Raw genomic sequence first — 17,936 nt, 5'->3', positions numbered from 1 at the left:
TCAGTGTTCATTAAATAAAGAAAGATGTATGCCTACCACACTGCACCTTCGTCCGATCCTTCCATCGACGAACGTAACAGAGAGGGAAAAAAACAACATCACTCAGGTGGGTAGCAATGACATTTAGACTTTATTTCTATAGAAAATATTAATTTCACACTTCCAAAAATATTCCTGCATATTTGAAAGGATGTACAAACCACACAATGGGTGAATCTTGTCAGATATAAATATCATGTTTCTTCCTTGAGGCCCCCAGATAGTATTACATAAAGAAACAGGCCTCACAATACTTTTCAGTGGGGAAAACACCAGAAAATCTTTGTCTTGCCTTCTAAAAAACACCACTACTTTTTATGGATGGGCCCACATCGATACACTTTAAGGTTGCATGAATCTGAGTGAATTTTCCAAGATTTTAAAGACACCATGTCCAATGTTTCTCCCTCCCTCTTTTCCATCACACAAATGGGGAAGCGCAACTCATCTGTATGGCCAAAGAATCAAATGTTCTGTTAAAAACGTGAGTGAGTATTCAAATCCAAAGTCAGTTAAATACCAAACCAGATCTTAAAAAACAAATGATACCCCAGCTATAAACAGTTAAACGTCAGATAAGATTGTCTGTGCTGTACGTGGGAGTGTATGTCTGTGTGTGTGGTGTGTGTTTTTGAGAGAGATATGTTAGTATAAACTGGAGTGACATCAGTGTTGAAATAAGAGATGGAGTAAACACTTGACCTGAATTGAGAAAACAGTCCATGGAATACTATGGACATGCACTTAGAGAGGAGATATTATTTACATTAGAACAGAGCAAGATGCAGAACCTGTGCTCTGAAATGACCATTTTTTGCTGTGTACAGAGCCCGTAAAAAGTGCAAACAAAGACATAAGGGTGAACACACGTGTTCATTTGAGACATATCAAAGAGCCATGAGAGCACCATGTCAGTCAGAACACCACTAATACTGTCCAAGCTGAAAGCCCCAAAACATCCTGGGCTCAGAGGTACAGAGCGGGGGTAAGGAACGGATGACGTGAAGGAGGGAGGAAGAGGAGAAGGAGGGATGCCAATGGCCCCCTTTTCACGGCCTGTCATCCACAGCAGTGCTCTCAGACCCTGGGGTTGAAGAGGGGTAGAGGAAGAGAACGATAGAGGAGGAGAGGGGTAGAAGAAGAGGGGCATGGAAGGGAAAAGCCTTCCCTCATCATGCAGTCTCATTCAGGCCACAGGGTCGCCGGAACTCCTGCCCTCTTTCATGGATCCATTTGTTTGATACTGAGGGTGACAAGGAGAACAGAGAAAGACGTTAGCTACTGTACCATAGCCTAGTCTGGTAAAAAATCTACAGTACTCTAGTCTGCAATACTGTGTACAAAACATTAGGAAAATCTGATCTTTCCATGACATAGACTGAGCAGGTGAATCCAGGTGAAAGCTATGACTTGTTAAATCCACTTCAATCAGTGTAGATGAAGGAGAGGAGAAAGGTTCAAGAAGGATTTTTAAGCAATTGAGACATGGATTATGTATGTGTGCCATCCAGATGGTGAATGGGCATGACAAAATATTTAAGTGCCTTTGAACTGGGTATGGTAGTATGTGCCATGAACTGCAACATTGTTGGGTTTTTCACCCTCAACAGTTCCCCGTGTGTATTAAGAATGGTCCACCATCCAAAGGACATCCAGCCAACTTGACACAACTGTGGGAAACATTGGGGTCAACATGGGCCAGCATCCCAGTGGAACGCTTTCGACACCTTGTAGAGGCCATGCCCCGACGATTTGAGGCTGTTTCTGAGGGCAACTCAATATTAGGAAGGTGTTCTTAATGTTTTGTACACTCAGCTTATATCAGAGAACTTGGTGAAGACCACAACAATGATCACTTGAGAAAAGTAAAGGAATGACCGTGGTGGGAGTTATAACTACAGATTTAGGAATTACAATACTAGTAATAATGGTCATTTAATAGGATGTCTATGGTTATAACAGTGTCATAGACATTTACACAGCTACATTTAGGTCGTTTCAACACACAAACTCACCCCACTTGTTGCCCACCAATACTGGGCAGGCTGCGTGCCTTGTACTGTAGTCTCCCTCCCCACTGGGAAACAGGTTGTACCAGAACACGGCAGTCCCCTGTAATACATCACACACAGTAGAGACAGGTTACAGGGAACTATGTACCTACAGTCATACACATACTGTAGGCTGCAAATACACATGCTCATTGCTCACAAGCATTTAGTCACCTTTTTGGGCCATACTGCAGCACCCACATCTGGGAATACTGTAGCACCTCCTGCTGCCACGTCACTCATCTAGAACCGAGAAAACAGGAACTAGTCATCAACTATTATCACCTTGGACTCTTCAAGAGACCAAAAAAATAGTATTTATTTTAGGGCAGGGGGCAAAGAAGGAAGCAGTCTCATGAATACAGAGCACTCACATAGAAAAGCCAGGTGGCTATGCGGTTTCCAGTGCCCAGCTCTTTGAAGGCATCAGGCTCATCTTTCTGTAGAGCGAGAAACACAAGTTATCATGACATCACGTGATCATTATGAGCAGAAATGCCACATCCTAAGTGTCACTGTTGCCCATTCAATTTTGTTGTTTACATAAAAGAATCTAACAACACCATCAAAACAGCTCAGAGTTATTTGAATTTTGGAATTCTGTTCCAAAGTAATCCCACGCATAATAGAGAGATATATAATTTGACTAAAACATAATCATTTCAAGCCTTGCTAACATTTGTGTACAATCACATACAGTATATCTGTTTGGGCTTCTTGCGGTCAATTTGCAGACTACAAATTATTAGTAATTATGGTCCGGCCCCCTGTCCATCTGCTCAAGAAAAAAATAGTCTAGCTGCTGAATCTAGTTGATGATCCCTGCTATATGCAATCCAAAAACGTCTTACAGCAATAATGTGTGCAGTCATTAAATCAAGGCTGCAGGGCAATACTAACCCGTCCAAAGTCAAAGTGGGGCTCATACTGCCCACCCACACCATAGTTTGCAACCTGCAAAGCAACAGTGAGATCATTAATATTGGAAATGTAACTGTCAACCATCTCAAACAACGACACACACTCAAACACACACACTTTACCTGCAACTCTTCCGCAGTGTCCATCTCCAGTCCTGTGAGGTCCTCAATCCGCTGGTTTATCTGGTCAATCATTGGGTGTTCATACGCTGTTAGCCAAGCACTGGGACAGGGGAAGGACACAGGGGTGCAGGGATAACAGGTCAAATACAGGGTGTGTAAATCGTCACAGGGGGGTGGTAGAGTCACTATAGTATAGTAGTTATTACGGATGAACAGTCTAGGAGAGAGAGAGAGAGAGAACAGACAAAGCATGCTGCAAGCTACTGCTGAAGATTAAATATATACACTACAGTAGGTTCATGTGTTACGTGCAGATGATACATGAGAAGTGGGAGGAGCGTTGAGACAGGAAGAGGAAGGACTTTAGAAAGCGTCCCGACAGAGTCTCCAATCAGCTCAGCGTACATTGGTCAGAGTGAAGTTTAGGAGTAACTAAATAAAGTTGTGTGTATTATTTATGTACTTTTCAATCATGTAAGCCTTCTATAGGCTGAAGCTCTGAGTTTGCAGTCATCGCGTGACTTGGGAGAGTTCTGGAGGTCACAAGGGCTTTGGTGGTTGATGAGTTTACTTTAGGGGCCCAGAGGGGAGATTTTTTTGAATGCTTTTAGTGAACACTACCAGTCTTTCACCATCCACCCTGGCCCAGTGGTCTAAAACACCCCCTCCAACAGGGAGCATTCCATTCTCACTGGGAGTCATGGCTTCTTTCACATATCATATAAAGACGTCACAATAACTTATCTGTCATTTCATGGACCTCAAGATTATTTTGTAGTCGTTTTTCTGGGTCATGCACCACGAGGCACAGTGTGAAAATAAAAAAGTGTCAAACCACAGAAAATAGCATTAAAATGGTAGATTCTCTGCTTAATAGATTTGCCATACACTGCATAAAGTGAGAGTTGTAGCAATGTTTTCACGGCGAGAGGGCTAAAGTTTGAGGTCCATTCAAGTTCAGCCATCTGCTCTACACACACCATCCCTTTTTATTGGATACATTGTTGAATCTCTCAGCCAATAAGATGACTCCTCTTTCCCAGTGCAATATACTGTGTGTATTACTTAATACTGAAATTCCTTGTAAGGTTAGCCAAATTCAAAACTAAGATGTGTGTTAGTCTATGTGTGTGTGAGTAAAGTGATTTATTAGAAGTTGCTGTTAGGGAAGTGAAGACAGTAAAACATAAATTGGACATGATAGAGTGCTGGTTAGGTCAAAAAGTTTCTCTTCCTTCAAATTCTCTCCCCTGCTGTGATTACTCTCCCACTTTGACCTCGTTGTCAGTTTAAATGAGGTTCACGCTCAGTTCAGTTAACCCTTCACCACACACACAGTTGCACATACTTCAACACGAAGACACAGACCCAGACACACAGGCAGATAGACACACACACATCTACACTTGCATGCAGACACACGTGCACACCCTAGCAAACACACACACAAATACACACTCCAATATACACAGTAATAAGCAGGCGCAGTAAAACCAAAGTGATGTGGGGTGGTATGGGGGTGGTATGGGTGTGGCATGAGCATTTCTATTTTTAAGAAGATGAAAGTTATTAAAGTAACTATGACTAAAGATTGGCATGTTCCCCTACAATCAGCAGTCTGACCATAGATTGGGGTTGTCTGGTGTATTAGATCTACACAAGTGGGCACTCACTATTCATCAAAATTATGAACTGAGAGAGAGAGAGCGAGAGAGAGGGAATGTGGGTGGATGTGCGTTCGTTCGTGTGCACAAACTTGAGGTGTAATTGGCCCTGTCTGCACAGTAGCACAGAGGAGGAGAGAAGCCAGAATGACCTCATTCATCTGATTGTAAGAGAGCAGCATAGATTCATTGCAGAAAAAGGTGGTGAGGTGGCCCTACTGACCCAAAGACATGCCAAAACCTGGATAGCACATCCTGGGGATGCAGGGCAGGTCAGGTGGTATGGGATGGGAGACCAGAGGGGATGGGGGGGGGGGTCTCTGGAGACCCAAATGTATTATGACCTTTGACCCCTTACCTCTTGGAGACTCTGTACATGGCCGTGGTGAGTTTCCCAGTTAGGGGGTCATGTACTGTGGCTGCCATAGCTAGTTGCCCGGGCACAAGAAAAAACAGACAGACAGAGAGAGAGAGAGAGAGAGGTAACACACCAAAACGATAGATGAAGTAGAGGGAAACGGGAAGTGAAAGAAACAGAGAGGAGAGAGAAAAGCAGATCCGGTCACAAGCGGTTAATTTTATTCCAGCAGTATGCCAGGGGTTGTTTCAGGGCCAGTCCTTTAACCCAAGGGTAGTATAACTTAATGGTTTATTCTCTAGTTTAGGAGAATGCTGAACTAGTGATTACATTAGTGATGAAAGGAACAGAGTATTTGTGAAAAGTACTGCTCCCGACACACCCTTAGTTGGCCAAAAGCAACTACACCTTTTCTCCTCCCACTCCACTGGGTTAACATCCTAGAGAACTCCTGAGCAGAAACACATTTTCACCACAGACAGGACCATACAATCATCTCTCCTTATTCATTAGCTTATACTCTGAACTTCTAGAACACCCCTGAACTATTCTAGAATCTGATTTATGGTTAGACTAAGAAAATGAATCAGAGAGAGAGTGAAGGAGGGTTCAGTAAAAGTATGGTTCTGTGCTTCAGCAGAGGAGTCTTTCAGCGTTGGAGGGAGGGAGGAATACGGTCCGGACACAGAGGCATAGGCCAGTGGCAGGTGTAAGAGGAGGGGTTTGAGCTGGGGTGCGAATGAGGAGAGGGTTTATGGGTGCTCCCCCTCCTGTTCCACCCCTCCCCTTGACACCCTTCTCTCCCCTGCCTGCACCTGGCTACACCTTACCTCTTGCTGATCCTGTAGGGGGCAGTCTCGAGCACACCAGTGATGGGGTTGGAGATGGTGGCCCGGCGGAGCTATAAGGCAGGGAGAGGGGGTTTAGAGGGTACCCTGACACCACCTTCATCACCCACCTCCACCCACCAGACCCTGCTTTGCGTGGGCTAACAGGGCTCAACCTACCTCCACTTCCATGGCTCTTTGATATACACCCCTCACCACACACACTAAAAGCTTGCTGTTCCCTCTGGGAATACGTCCTGTCTAACCATTTATAGCAATAGGCCTTTGTCTGAAAATCACTTTTTTCATGGACTCTTGGCAACTACTACTAGGTCAACATCAAGTTCAAAGACCTCTACTAATAGTCTGAATATGTGTCTAGAAGTAAGTCAACACTCATTGAATTGATCGATACATACTGTCATCCCACTGGGCAAAAACTGGTTGAATCAATGTTGTTTCCATGTCTGACTGATTGGATTTGAAAAAGTCATCAATGTAAGGAAATGTTGTCTTTTAACCTAAATCCAATGACATGGTGACATGTTTTGTTGAATTGATGTTAGTTGACAACTCAACCAAATGTAAATCAAAACTAGACGTTGAAATGATGTCTGTGCCCAGTGGGAAGAGTGTTTATGTTTAGCATGAACATTTCCTATTCATTCTGTCTACTAGTGGCCTTGACTCTGCAGACACAGCTGCAGCTGGTCAGACAGTTACTAGTACGAGCCTCTCTGATTACCACAGAACATATCCACAGCAAATCCACTTCTGTAGGACCATGAAACCCTTCTCTCAGACACATCTGTGTGGCCATGACACCCTTCTGAACCCTTATTATCTCAATATAGCACACACACACTGACAGAGAGTGGAACTCACTCTGGGCTTGGCCAGCTCTTTGACCTTCTCAATCTCGCCGTGAGAGATGATGTCATGGTAGCGGACTATGTAGGGCCGGTCCCACTCATCCTCCTGCTTCACCGGGCTCAGGAGGTACTTGGGGTGACCGTGGTTGTCAAAGTAACGGCAGAAAAGCCGTCTCTGTCTGCGGGGGGTCTACAAGGCAGAGACGGGGCGGATAGAGGGAGGTAAGACAGACAGATTTACACATACAGACGTAGGATCGTAATTTGAGCCAGTTGCTATAGCAGGAAAATAATCCTGCAGTAACAGGAAATATTCATTATTATGTTGATTATAATGAATGGACATTTTTGTAGGGGTTGATACATTTTTCGTATGTGTGTGTGTGTGAGTGAGTAATTCCTCCTCACCAGCTTGATGCCCTCCCCTCGACACAGCATCTCATACATCTTCCTCTCTGGGACAGGCTCCCTGAAGCGCTTCTTCTTCTTGGAGGCATCACTCGTCAGTCTCTTCCTTCGCTCCTTGCCCTCCTCCCGGGCCTTCTGGGCCTCCTGGGCCTGGGCCTTCCTCTGATTTATCAGTTGAAACTCAAAGTACTTCAGGTTGCCGTTGGCACGCTGGTGTTCCGGGTCTGGAGTGAGGTGAGAGAGGGGACAGTGAGATGGAATACTGATGCTCATACAGTAAACAGACAAGGAAGAGTCATTTAGAATTTTCATCTGGATCTATCTGAATCACTAACTTCAGACCCTACTGCCACCTGGGACATTTCATGAGTAATCCTCTATACCAGTTTATGCTGGGCATACAGGACAGCAAATGTTGTTCAATGATTCACCCGGAGGGCATCATATTCCCTCAGCACTCATTAACATTCACAGTGTTACACTACCAGTTAACCTCCAAGTATACCCATCCCATAACTTAGCTCCTTTAGTGTGCTCTCCTTTAACTCTGTCAGTGTGTCCTTCAAATCCTCGCTCCCGGTGTGACTAGTTTAACTCCTTCATTCTGAGCCGCATTAGGGTAACTCACCCAGCATGAGTAGCCTCTTGGTGAGCTCCAGGGCCCTGCCTAGATCCCCCTGCTGGTAAATAGCATAGCTGAGGTAGTCCAACACGGTGACCTTGTCCACGGTAGACTCCTCTCCTTCGTCCAGCTGCTTTAGGGCCTGTTCCGTCCATAGCTCAGTGTGGTAGTAGTCCACCTCGCTGTAGGCAATTTTCCCCAGCTCAAAGCAGTCCTCCACTGTCATGGGGCTCTTGTGCGTCACTCCTGTGGATGAGTCAGTGATTACAAACCTACAAATTATGAAAGGCCTGAGGTTCTCTCTCTAGCGCTCCCTAACATTACCTGGCAGGTCTCCTGTAGAGATGGTGATGGTGTCCAGTCTGTAGGTGTCCTGCAGTCTGAGCAGTGCCTTGGCTGCGCCTGTCTGGTCCTCATCGGTAGGGAAGTGTTGCCTCTGGAGGGTCAGGTTAGAGATGAAGCCTGAGAGAAGGACAGAGATCCTCATTAGTGAGGATGCTCACTGTGAGCATCTAAAAGACAAACAAACATTGCAGCAAATAATTTATGTTAAAAAACTAGTATCTGTCATTGCTGCTTTGTGACTACTTTTCAACTTCCTTTTCATCTCTTCTAATGTGAACTTCATAGTGTCATCATATCTAACCGTCCTTGGTGTCCTTCAGCACCAGGCTCTCCAGGTCTCCCCATTCTGTGTTCAGCCTCTTCATCAGTTTGAAGGCGTTGACCGGGTTTCCCAGGAAGCCCTCGGGGTCCTGCATGGCTATGGCTGATAACACATCCAGCTTCTCTGCCCACCTAAGAGAGGGATGGGAGAAGAGACACAATTCAGCTACTCTGTGTGCGTGTGCGTGTGCGCGTGTGCGTGTGGACACTCACTGTTTAACCTGCTTCAGCTTGTTCTCCTCTGCCGTGATATAATTCTTCAGTGAAGTGACTAAGTCTTTCTCTGTGTACAACAGATCTGTCATGTGACCTAAGGGAGGAAAATGCACACATTATCAAACTTTATTTGAAGTTTAGTTAAACCAATCATACACATGATGATAAGGAATACACTGTGTACTATATCTTTCAACTTCTGTGTAGATGAGAAAAAATAAGAACCCGTACTTTCGGGTAGAAACCCGTACTTCTGGGTAGATAAAATGCACAGTATGTGCTTGACAGACAGGCTTTGAGGGCAGACCCAACACCTGTCTCACAACCATATGACTATGTATCTCATAGGGATGGGAGGAGTCTCACCGATGGATGTGTAAAAGTCACTGTGGGCTGAAAGAGTCTGGAACAGGCAGCTCAACACCAGTAAATACCACCAACACTGTCCCTCCATCCTGGACATACTGGGAGAGAGAAAGACAGAGAGATAGAGAGAGAGAGAGGGGGTGGCAGAGAGAGGAAAAGAGAGGAGGCCAGAATGAGGAGGAGTGAAAGAAGGACAATGAACGTATGTTGTTTGCTCACTCGAACAATCTGTCAGCTAATGTACTAGAAATAGTCATAATCAACAGGGGCGTTCCCTTTTGACAGAATGGTCCAATGATCTACAGGAGAGAATTTCTTGACGAAGAATATAATTGCGAATTATATTTCCCAGAATTTCTCCGATACATCTGAAACTTATAGCATCATAGTCCACTCATCTTTTCCCCCAGAGTTTAGACTATCCTGACACACAGGTCAGAAAACACATACAATTAGCTATACCTGTGCTGCCTCTCAAATACTTAAAATAGAAGTGGGAATGGACATTCCTTGAAGGCAGGACAAACCCTAACCCTGGCTGTCTGCAGGCTGACACAGCAAGGCCTCAATCCTCAACCCCCAAAGAGTGGTTTCGTCAGTGTGAGGCCGTGGAAGAATAAGCCATAGGGAAATAGCAAACAGAAAAAAGAAAGGGAGTGTTAGTGTGTGGGTGGGTGTGTGCATGCATGCGCGTGTGTTAGTGTGTTTCAAAGAGAGTAGTCCTCTAAAACAGTATTACATTGAATGACTTCCTCTCTGCCTCACCCACCACACTGAGATGAATATAACCCCTTGGATGTGGCCATAGAGTGCCTAGCTTGGAACATGAGCTCTGGAGTTGGCACTGTCATGGCTTTTGCCTGGCTGCCCCTATCTAGACATGACTTAGCCCTGCGGGAGTGGTACTGTGCTCTTCCTACCCCCATAGCGAGCCTCCACTAGTCGTCCAGTGTGTGTGTGTCAGGGAAGTAGCGTGGGCCTTGTTTGAACAAACATGCCTGTCTATATTGCCCTCAGGGATGGACATGGAGGCGGACGGATGGGCCAGAAATGGGAGGAGGGGAGGAGGGGACTTCACACATAGACATTACCTCTATTTCACAAACACACGTCCCTATTAGCCTGGGGTCTTTAAAACACACAGACAATACCTCATCAATAGAGACAAGTCCACATTGCGGGAAACTTTAACACTGGAAGTTCCGTGAATGCTACAGTACTATCTAGCAGATTTCTCTATTTAGCAACAAAAATGAATCACCCCTCTACACATTAGCTTATCTAGCATACCTACTACTCATTAAGCATGTAAGAACGAATGGCAACATTGGACAAAGCCTGCAGTATAACCTCTCTGTGTTAACAGTAGCTGATCTGGCTGAAAGCAGTAGCACTCTTTGTCCTGTAGCTGACACACACCCAATTCATCCTAGCATAAGAGTTTATATTGTTTAAATACTGCAGGCAAAACATAACTCAAAACAGGTGCATACATCTAAATCCTAGCTGCACTGATACGGAAATACCAATCTGGCAACCTCGAGGGTTGTTTGGAAGACACTTGACACAGGACTGACGATCACTAACATCTAAAACATACAAGCTGGTGACACACATCTGCATTCTACTGTGCACATGAGATGAAGGCTGAGGAAGTAGGAAGGACCCAAAAAATAAGGTCACAAGTACAATTTCTAATATTTGGATATCTATAATTATGGCATATAGGATTACCTTTACGCATAACTCACCATATTATGAATAAGGGGGTCAAAGAGAGACAGGATTGAAAGCAGCGCCAATATGAAGTATATATAAAAAATACTAACCCGCTGCCAATGTAAAGGTCATTGCACGTACCTTCCCCCCTCTGGCACCAACTCAGCCAACAGAGACTCTATCTACTGAAGGTTTAGGCAATGGACAGGCTTAGGCAAGTCCTCATTTTCTTAAACAGAGTGAGGATTTGATTGAAAACAAAGGAAACACATACAGGTGATATTTCTATGAAGGTCAACAGGGAGTGGAAAGAGCCAGAAGCCAAGAACTGTAAGTGCAAAACGGTGTGTACACGTTAAATGCTTTATACGTTCACGTGTTAAATTCTATTTATCACAGAGAGACACAGAGTTGTCTTACACAGTACTACACCACTTACAGTAATGTTTCTCACTGGTGCTCAAATGACAGTAACACTTCACTTATGAGTTTTATAGCAGATTGGCAGCATAAGAATATCAACCTTATTGCAGAGTGCAGAGTGACAGTAGTGACAGTGTCACTGTTATGGTAATGGCCTCAAAGTGTTATGCCAGAGCATGTAAAGTGTTACTGTTAATTACCAAGCCTCTAAGAGAGCCACTAACCTCAAATGGCTGCTCTACAGACACCCGTACGTAACTGGGTTTCAACTAGCAGTAACCAGTCCCAGGAGAAATCCCTTTGCCTGTATAGAAAACAGATGAACCACTTTACAAAATGAGTCTGCGTTCTTTCCCTGAGGTTTAACCTCCTTGGACCAATAATCCGTTAGTACTTGTCATATGCCTGTAGGGCCTACTTGTTTCAAACAAGCCTGAGGTTAGTGTTATCCAGTGCTACTGTAGAGTTAAGTCCTTTTACGTCAACTCTCTCATTACACTGTGTTACCTGGGAAACACACACACCTCAATGAGGTTCAATCACTCATTCACAGTTTGAAGCTTATGTCCAAGCTACACTTACAGAAGTCAGTCATTACCCTCCAGTTACTAACGCATGGCAAATAGAGGGCAAGTCAGTGGGAAAATTAAATATTGACAAGGGATAGACAAGGGATAGACAAGGGATAGACAAGAGATAGACAAGGGATAGACAAGGGATGGACAAGGGATGGACAAGGGATAGACAAGGGATGGACAAGGGATGGACAAGGGATAGACAAGGGATAGACAAGGGATGGACAAGGGATAGACAAGTGGATAGACAAGGGATGGACAAGGGATGGACAAGGGATAGACAAGGGATGGACAAGGGATAGACAAGGGATGGACAAGGGATGGACAAGGGATTGGCAAAGCAGCTGGTGGTTATATTAGGTAATAGAGGTATTGTGCCAGTGCCACAGACAGAATATCACTTGTGAGTGAAAAAACCTTCCCGGTCTGTCAATCACATTTTTTTTAGTTTTAGATCATTAGCCTCACATTGTTACAGTTTCGCCATTTGTGAAGTGAAGTTGTAATATAACTAATGACTGTATTAAATTTGCTTTAAAAGGGAGTTATAGGGGCTGTTAGTGTATTTCAAAGGCTGGATGAAACACACACAGTCATGACTAACCTTTGGATGACCAGACTAAGTGTCAACATCCTACACTATTAGAATGAAACCTTCCTGTGTCTGACCAAAGTGAGCATTCTGGTACTTCAAACGCACGCGCGCGCACACCCACATGCACGCACACGCACACCCACATGCACGCACACCCACATGCACGCACACGCACACCCACATGCACGCACACGCACACCCACATGCACGCACACATCCTTATTGTATGATGTTGAATTCAAACTACTGTTTGAGCTTTGTTTCACCTTCAACTGGAATATCTTATAAGCACAGGGGGTGGCAGGTAGCCTAGTGGTTAGCGTGTTGGGCCAGTAACTGAAAGGTTGCTGGATTGAATCCCAGAGCTGACAAGGTAAAAATTTGTCATTCTGCCCCTGAACAAGGCAGTTAACCCACTGTTCCCCGGTAGGCCATCATTGTAAATAAGAATTTGTTCTTAACTGACTTGCCTAGTTAAATAAAAATCACCTGATATGATAGATGCTAACTGATCTGTTATGATCACAAAGACAAAAAAGGGTTCCAGGTAGAACCCTCTCTGGAAATCAGTTCTAACTGGAACCAAAAAGGGTTCTTCAAAGGGTTCTTCTATGGGGAAAGCCGAAGAACCCATTTAGGTTCTTGATAGCACCTATTTTTCTAAGAGTGTAGGCCATGGAGAAATTTCAGACTGCATGACTTCACACTTGAAATGTAGATATGAAGGCTCCATTCCTGTGGTTTTTAGGGAGAGTCGTGGAGCACCCATCTGTACAGATATTCTGTAAAACCTGCAATATCCTAGACATACAAAAGCACTGATATTATAGAAGAGAAGTATTAACCTCGCAAGTCATTTAATAAAGGTCTTATCTTTACAATTTTATACAACATAAACCATACAATGCAGGGGCGCAACTTTCACTGGGGACGGGGGACATGCCCCCCCTCACATTCTGAAATTGCATTTTTATCCCCCCCAGTTTTATCATTGGAATGTGATACAAAACGAGGCCACGGTGGGACCATGCGGACGTCTCCGAGTGGTCGGGTAGGCTGTTTGGAGTGTTATATCTGACTGGATCAAACATTTTTTAATAAGAATTATTATTATTATTCCCCCCCCCACTTCTAAAACCAAAGTTGCGCCCCTGATACAATGACCCCACACTATAGGTGGAAAGATAATCCAGAAATGATCGACACCGACCAAACCGACCACTTATCATGGAGATTTTGCTGATATTGTTCATTACAATAAATAACCTATAGGGCGCTACTAGAGAAATGTGAAGTTTGAAATTAAATAAGTTTGCTAATATGGGTGATTGTTAATAGGACAATTGATAGCTACAACCTACAAAGTAATATTGTTATCCTCAGTCGTAATTCTTTAACAGTGGCCATGGTTTTCACAAAAAGACCCCACTAGATTAAGTGTGCCATACAAGGGCACCAACACACAAGAGCTCAAAATGCACCATTTGACAGGACATCATTGGCCCAGTTTAGTATTATCCTGGTCTGGTGAGAAATGTCTGTGAAAGGGGAGGCTCAAAGGTCACACAACCTGACACCAAAAACAAACTTGAAATGTGACATCAATTCATTCTATTACTATAGTCCATATATTTGAGGGCTGCTGAAGCCCAAATACTTACATAAACCTGAAAGGTAAAAAAATCCCCAAACTGTACTACAGTCATTTTTGGGAGAATAACAACCTGGATGCAGGGGTAGACGTAACATAGTAAATGTAAATCCAGGATACTCAAATTAGTATGATATGTTACGTTTCGTATGGTACTGTATGTGTTAATTTGTGGATGTCCATCATCCATTTAGTATGATATGTTACTAATTGCAATTTGTACAATATGTTACTAATTGCAATTAGTACAATATGTTCTGAATTTGAAAAACATAAGATATATTACAAATTCCAATTTGTTGTGACTAACGTTACCAAGGTGGCTAATGTTAGCTAGGCTAGGGGATAAGGTTAGGAGTTATGTTAAACGGTTAGGTTTAGCTAACATGCTAAGTAGTTGCAAAGTTGTTAATTAGCACAAATTCGAAACTTGTCTGTGATGAGATTCGAACATGTTGCATGACATTCTCATTATATGCCTACCCAGCCACCCTACTTTCGTATTTGTGTTAAGTAACCTTCTGTCTTATGTAACCATGCCAAGCTTAACATACTCAATTTAGTGTTCCGGATTTAAGTCCCTACCGGCCAAACCCTCCCTAACCCGGACGACGCTAGGCCAATTGTGCGTCGCCCCATGGACCTCCCGGTCGCAACAGAGCCTGGTCTCAAACCCAGAGTCTCTGATGGCACAGCTAGCACTGCAATGCAGTGCCTTAGACCACTGCGCCACCCGGGAGACATCAAAAAATACTTTATATTTGAGATTTTTCAAATAGCGACCCTTTGCCTTGATGGCTGCTTTTCCTTCACTCTGCGGTCCGACTGATCCCAAACCATCTCAATTTGGTTGAGGTCGGGGGTTTGTGGAGGCCAGGTCATCTGATGCAGCACTCCATCACTCTCCTTCTTGGTAAAATAGCTCTTACACAGCCTAGAAGTGTGTTGGGTCATTGTCCTGTTGAAAAACAAATGATAGTCCCACTAAGCCCAAACCAGATGGGATGGCGTATCGTTGCAGAATTCTGTGGTAGCCATGCTGGTTAAGTGTGCTTTGAATTCTGAACAAATCACAGACAGTGTCACCAGCAAAGCACCCCCACACCATAACACCTCCTCCTCCATGCTTTACGGTGGGAAATAGACATGCGGAGATCATTCGTTCACCCACACCGCGTCTCACAAAGACATGGCGGCTGGAACCAAAAATCTCCAATTTGGACTCCAGACCAAAGGACAAATTTCCACTGGTCTAATGTCCATTGCTCGTGTTTCTTGGACCAAGCAAGTCTCTTCTTAATGGTGTCCTTTAGTAATGGTTTCTTTGCAGCAATTCGACCATGAAGGCCTGATTTACACAGTCTCCTCTGAACAGTTGATATTGAGATGTGTCTGTTCCCTGAACTCTTTGAAGCATTTATTTGGGCTGCATTTTCTGAGGCTGGTAACTCTAATGGACTTATCCTCTGCAGCAGAGATAACTCTGGGTCTTCCTTTCCTGTGGCAGTCCTCATGAGAGCCAGTTTCATCATAGCGCTTGATGGTTTTTGCAACTGCACTTGAAGAAACTTTAAAAGTTCTTGAAATTTTCCGTATTGATTGACCTTCATGTCTTAAACTAATGATGAACTGTTGTTTCTCTTTGCTTATTTGAGCTGTTCTTGCCATAATATGGACTTGGTCTTTTACCAAATAGGACTATCTTCTGTATAACCCCCTTCCTTGTCACAACACAACTGATTGGCTCAAACGCATTAAGGAAAGAAATTCCACAAATTAACTTTTAAGAAGGCACACCTGTTCATTGAAATGCATTCCATGTGACTATCTCATGAAGCTGGTTGAGATAATGGCAAGAGTGTGCAAAACTGTCATCAAGGCAAAGGGTGGCTATTTGAAGAGTCTCAAATCTCAAATATATTTTGATCTGTTTAACACTTTTTTTGGTTACCACATGATTCCATGTGTTATTTCATAGTTTTGATGTCTTCACTATTATTCTACAATGTAGAAAATAGTAAAAATAAAGAAAAACCCTTGAATGAGTAGGTGTTCCAAAACTTTTGACCGGTAGTGTAGTTATGAGTGAAAGTTCCAGAATCAGTCAGAGAGAAGGTGGAGAGTACTGCCACGTCTTCGCCCCTCCCCCGCAAGGACGTTTCTCGGGATGTGAGTTTGTGAATGATGTGATTGCTCTACTACCTGCAATCGGCAAGAAACTGGATATTGAGACAACTTGTTAATTCAGTAAGTAACTCAGTTAGCCCCTTCAGCAAATAAACACAATTTTCCTTTGTAGGTCAGTAAACACACGTTAATTTTGTAACAACGTGTGCATAAATGACTTGCCGCTATGTAACAATCACTAACAACGATGTAACAGCCACGGTTTTCGATTTCGTTTAGTGTCAGGTTTATTCATTTTAGCCAAGGAAGGCTTGTAACATTTCCTTTTGATAGCCTGCTAGTGCCATGGCATATTCATAAGTATGTCACTTTTAAAATATAGCCTAATAAAGCAATATCTGGAACGTTTTCATAGCATTCTAGTCTATTGAGACGGAGAGATTTCGCAGGCACAGTCATGTGTAAATAAACTCATACCCACGTTGCATCGGAATTTTACGCAGTGGATGGGTTTGGAATAGGATGCCTGGCGCTAGGTTTTGTGCGTAAAGTAGGCTACAAATAAATAAATGACAAGACGAGTTTGATTGATAGAATAGAGACAATAGACTGACTAAAAGCAATTGATATCACATATTGGACATGCAACGTGTTTGTAGAGAAAGTTATTGAGAAAGTTATCTATTAATAATACAGGTCTCATCCGATATGGTAATCAAATTTAACACTAGGCTAGGTTTAAACAAACAGATAATTGTCAACATGCAAACAAACATGAATTATTACCGAAATGATAAGAGAGACTTGTCTTGGAACGGTGGCACAAAAACACTCCGGTGGCCAAAATATATTCCCGGCAGCCGCTCGCAAGCTCTCCAAAGGTGTCCCTGCTCGTTGCTTTGGTACCGTTTATGACAGCCCCAACCTCCAGTCGCTCTTATCCTCAGCGTGTCATCGGTCCTCGGCTCGCCATCTGGCGGCAGGTTCTATCCTCGGAAACTGCTACGTGCAGAGTCGCACACACGCACTCAACCCTAGTTTGGTACTGGGGATTTTCAGGGGAGAATTTTTGAGCATGCGTCCACACCAATTCTGAAGTGTTCCCTTACTTCCCTTACTTCCCTGTCATTATTGGGATATAACAATTAGCATGGACGTTTTGCTCCAGACACGTGATAAAATGATGTTACTCCTAAATATGATGAAGAATTAGTCTGTTAGGCATTCCAGAATGCACTACTGTTTACAGTGTGTAACTGGTGTTTGGTTTATGTCCACATCTGAACACTTTTACATTCAATTAGCCTAGACCCTACTAAAAAAAGTTTTTGTCCTTTTATGTTGGTTGATTCTTACTTTGACAGTTTGCCACTAAAAATGTAATATGTGTATGCAAATAATTTAAGCAATGTAAGCCATTATAGGCCCTTAGCCTAAAGGCCAGGCTGCAATAGTCACACCAAACTTATTTTTTCTATTTGGGTTTGTTTACTGTAAGTTTCATGGCTATTTCTTTAACAGGCACAGGTACTAAGAACTTTTTGGCCAATTTCACCCCAGTAGTAGGAGGCGGGGTCATTTATCATGTGGTCCTTCCACATTCCAGAAGATTCTTGATCTGCTTCCCAGTTTTTCTAGAAGGAAGCTGGCTGGAGGGAGCTGCAGGGGAGGAGCTTGGTGTATGTGTGTGTGTGTGTGTGTGTGGGGGGGGGCA

At 43.6% G+C, this 17,936-nt stretch overlaps 1 protein-coding gene across 1 annotated transcript; it reads right to left on the bottom strand.

The window, feature by feature from the left end:
* Window positions 1–748: 748 nt before the first annotated feature.
* LOC111951888 (prolyl 4-hydroxylase subunit alpha-1) lies at window positions 749–17,128 on the bottom strand. Its single transcript, XM_023970197.2, has 15 exons — window positions 17,009–17,128; window positions 9,133–9,230; window positions 8,764–8,860; window positions 8,531–8,682; window positions 8,209–8,346; window positions 7,891–8,130; window positions 7,263–7,486; window positions 6,868–7,044; window positions 5,986–6,056; window positions 3,134–3,233; window positions 2,991–3,044; window positions 2,465–2,530; window positions 2,265–2,333; window positions 2,055–2,151; window positions 749–1,282 (listed from the first exon to the last, which is right to left on the bottom strand). Exons 2-15 carry the CDS (start codon window positions 9,227–9,229, stop codon window positions 1,212–1,214), a joined length of 1,653 nt encoding a protein of 550 aa, XP_023825965.1. The 5' UTR covers window position 9,230; window positions 17,009–17,128; the 3' UTR covers window positions 749–1,211.
* Between the last annotated feature and the right edge of the window lie 808 nt (window positions 17,129–17,936).

This window comes from Salvelinus sp. IW2-2015, linkage group LG25, assembly GCF_002910315.2.
Source record: "Salvelinus sp. IW2-2015 linkage group LG25, ASM291031v2, whole genome shotgun sequence".
In the NCBI taxonomy this organism is placed as follows: domain Eukaryota; kingdom Metazoa; phylum Chordata; class Actinopteri; order Salmoniformes; family Salmonidae; genus Salvelinus; species Salvelinus sp. IW2-2015.
The sequence above is the reverse complement of the archived record's forward strand: the minus strand, read 5'-3'. Positions and strand labels throughout refer to the sequence as shown.

Bases quoted from the DNA above. Each gene is read 5' to 3' on its own strand.
- LOC111951888 (XM_023970197.2), bottom strand. From the start codon at position 9,229: ATGTCCAGGATGGAGGGACAGTGTTGGTGGTATTTACTGGTGTTGAGC. The intron at 8,131-8,208 runs GTAATGTTAGGG...ACTCATCCACAG, and splicing joins CTCTACAGGAGACCTGCCAG to GAGTGACGCACAAGAGCCCC. The intron at 3,234-5,985 runs GTAAGGTGTAGC...CCCCTGTCCCAG, and splicing joins CCCTACAGGATCAGCAAGAG to TGCTTGGCTAACAGCGTATG.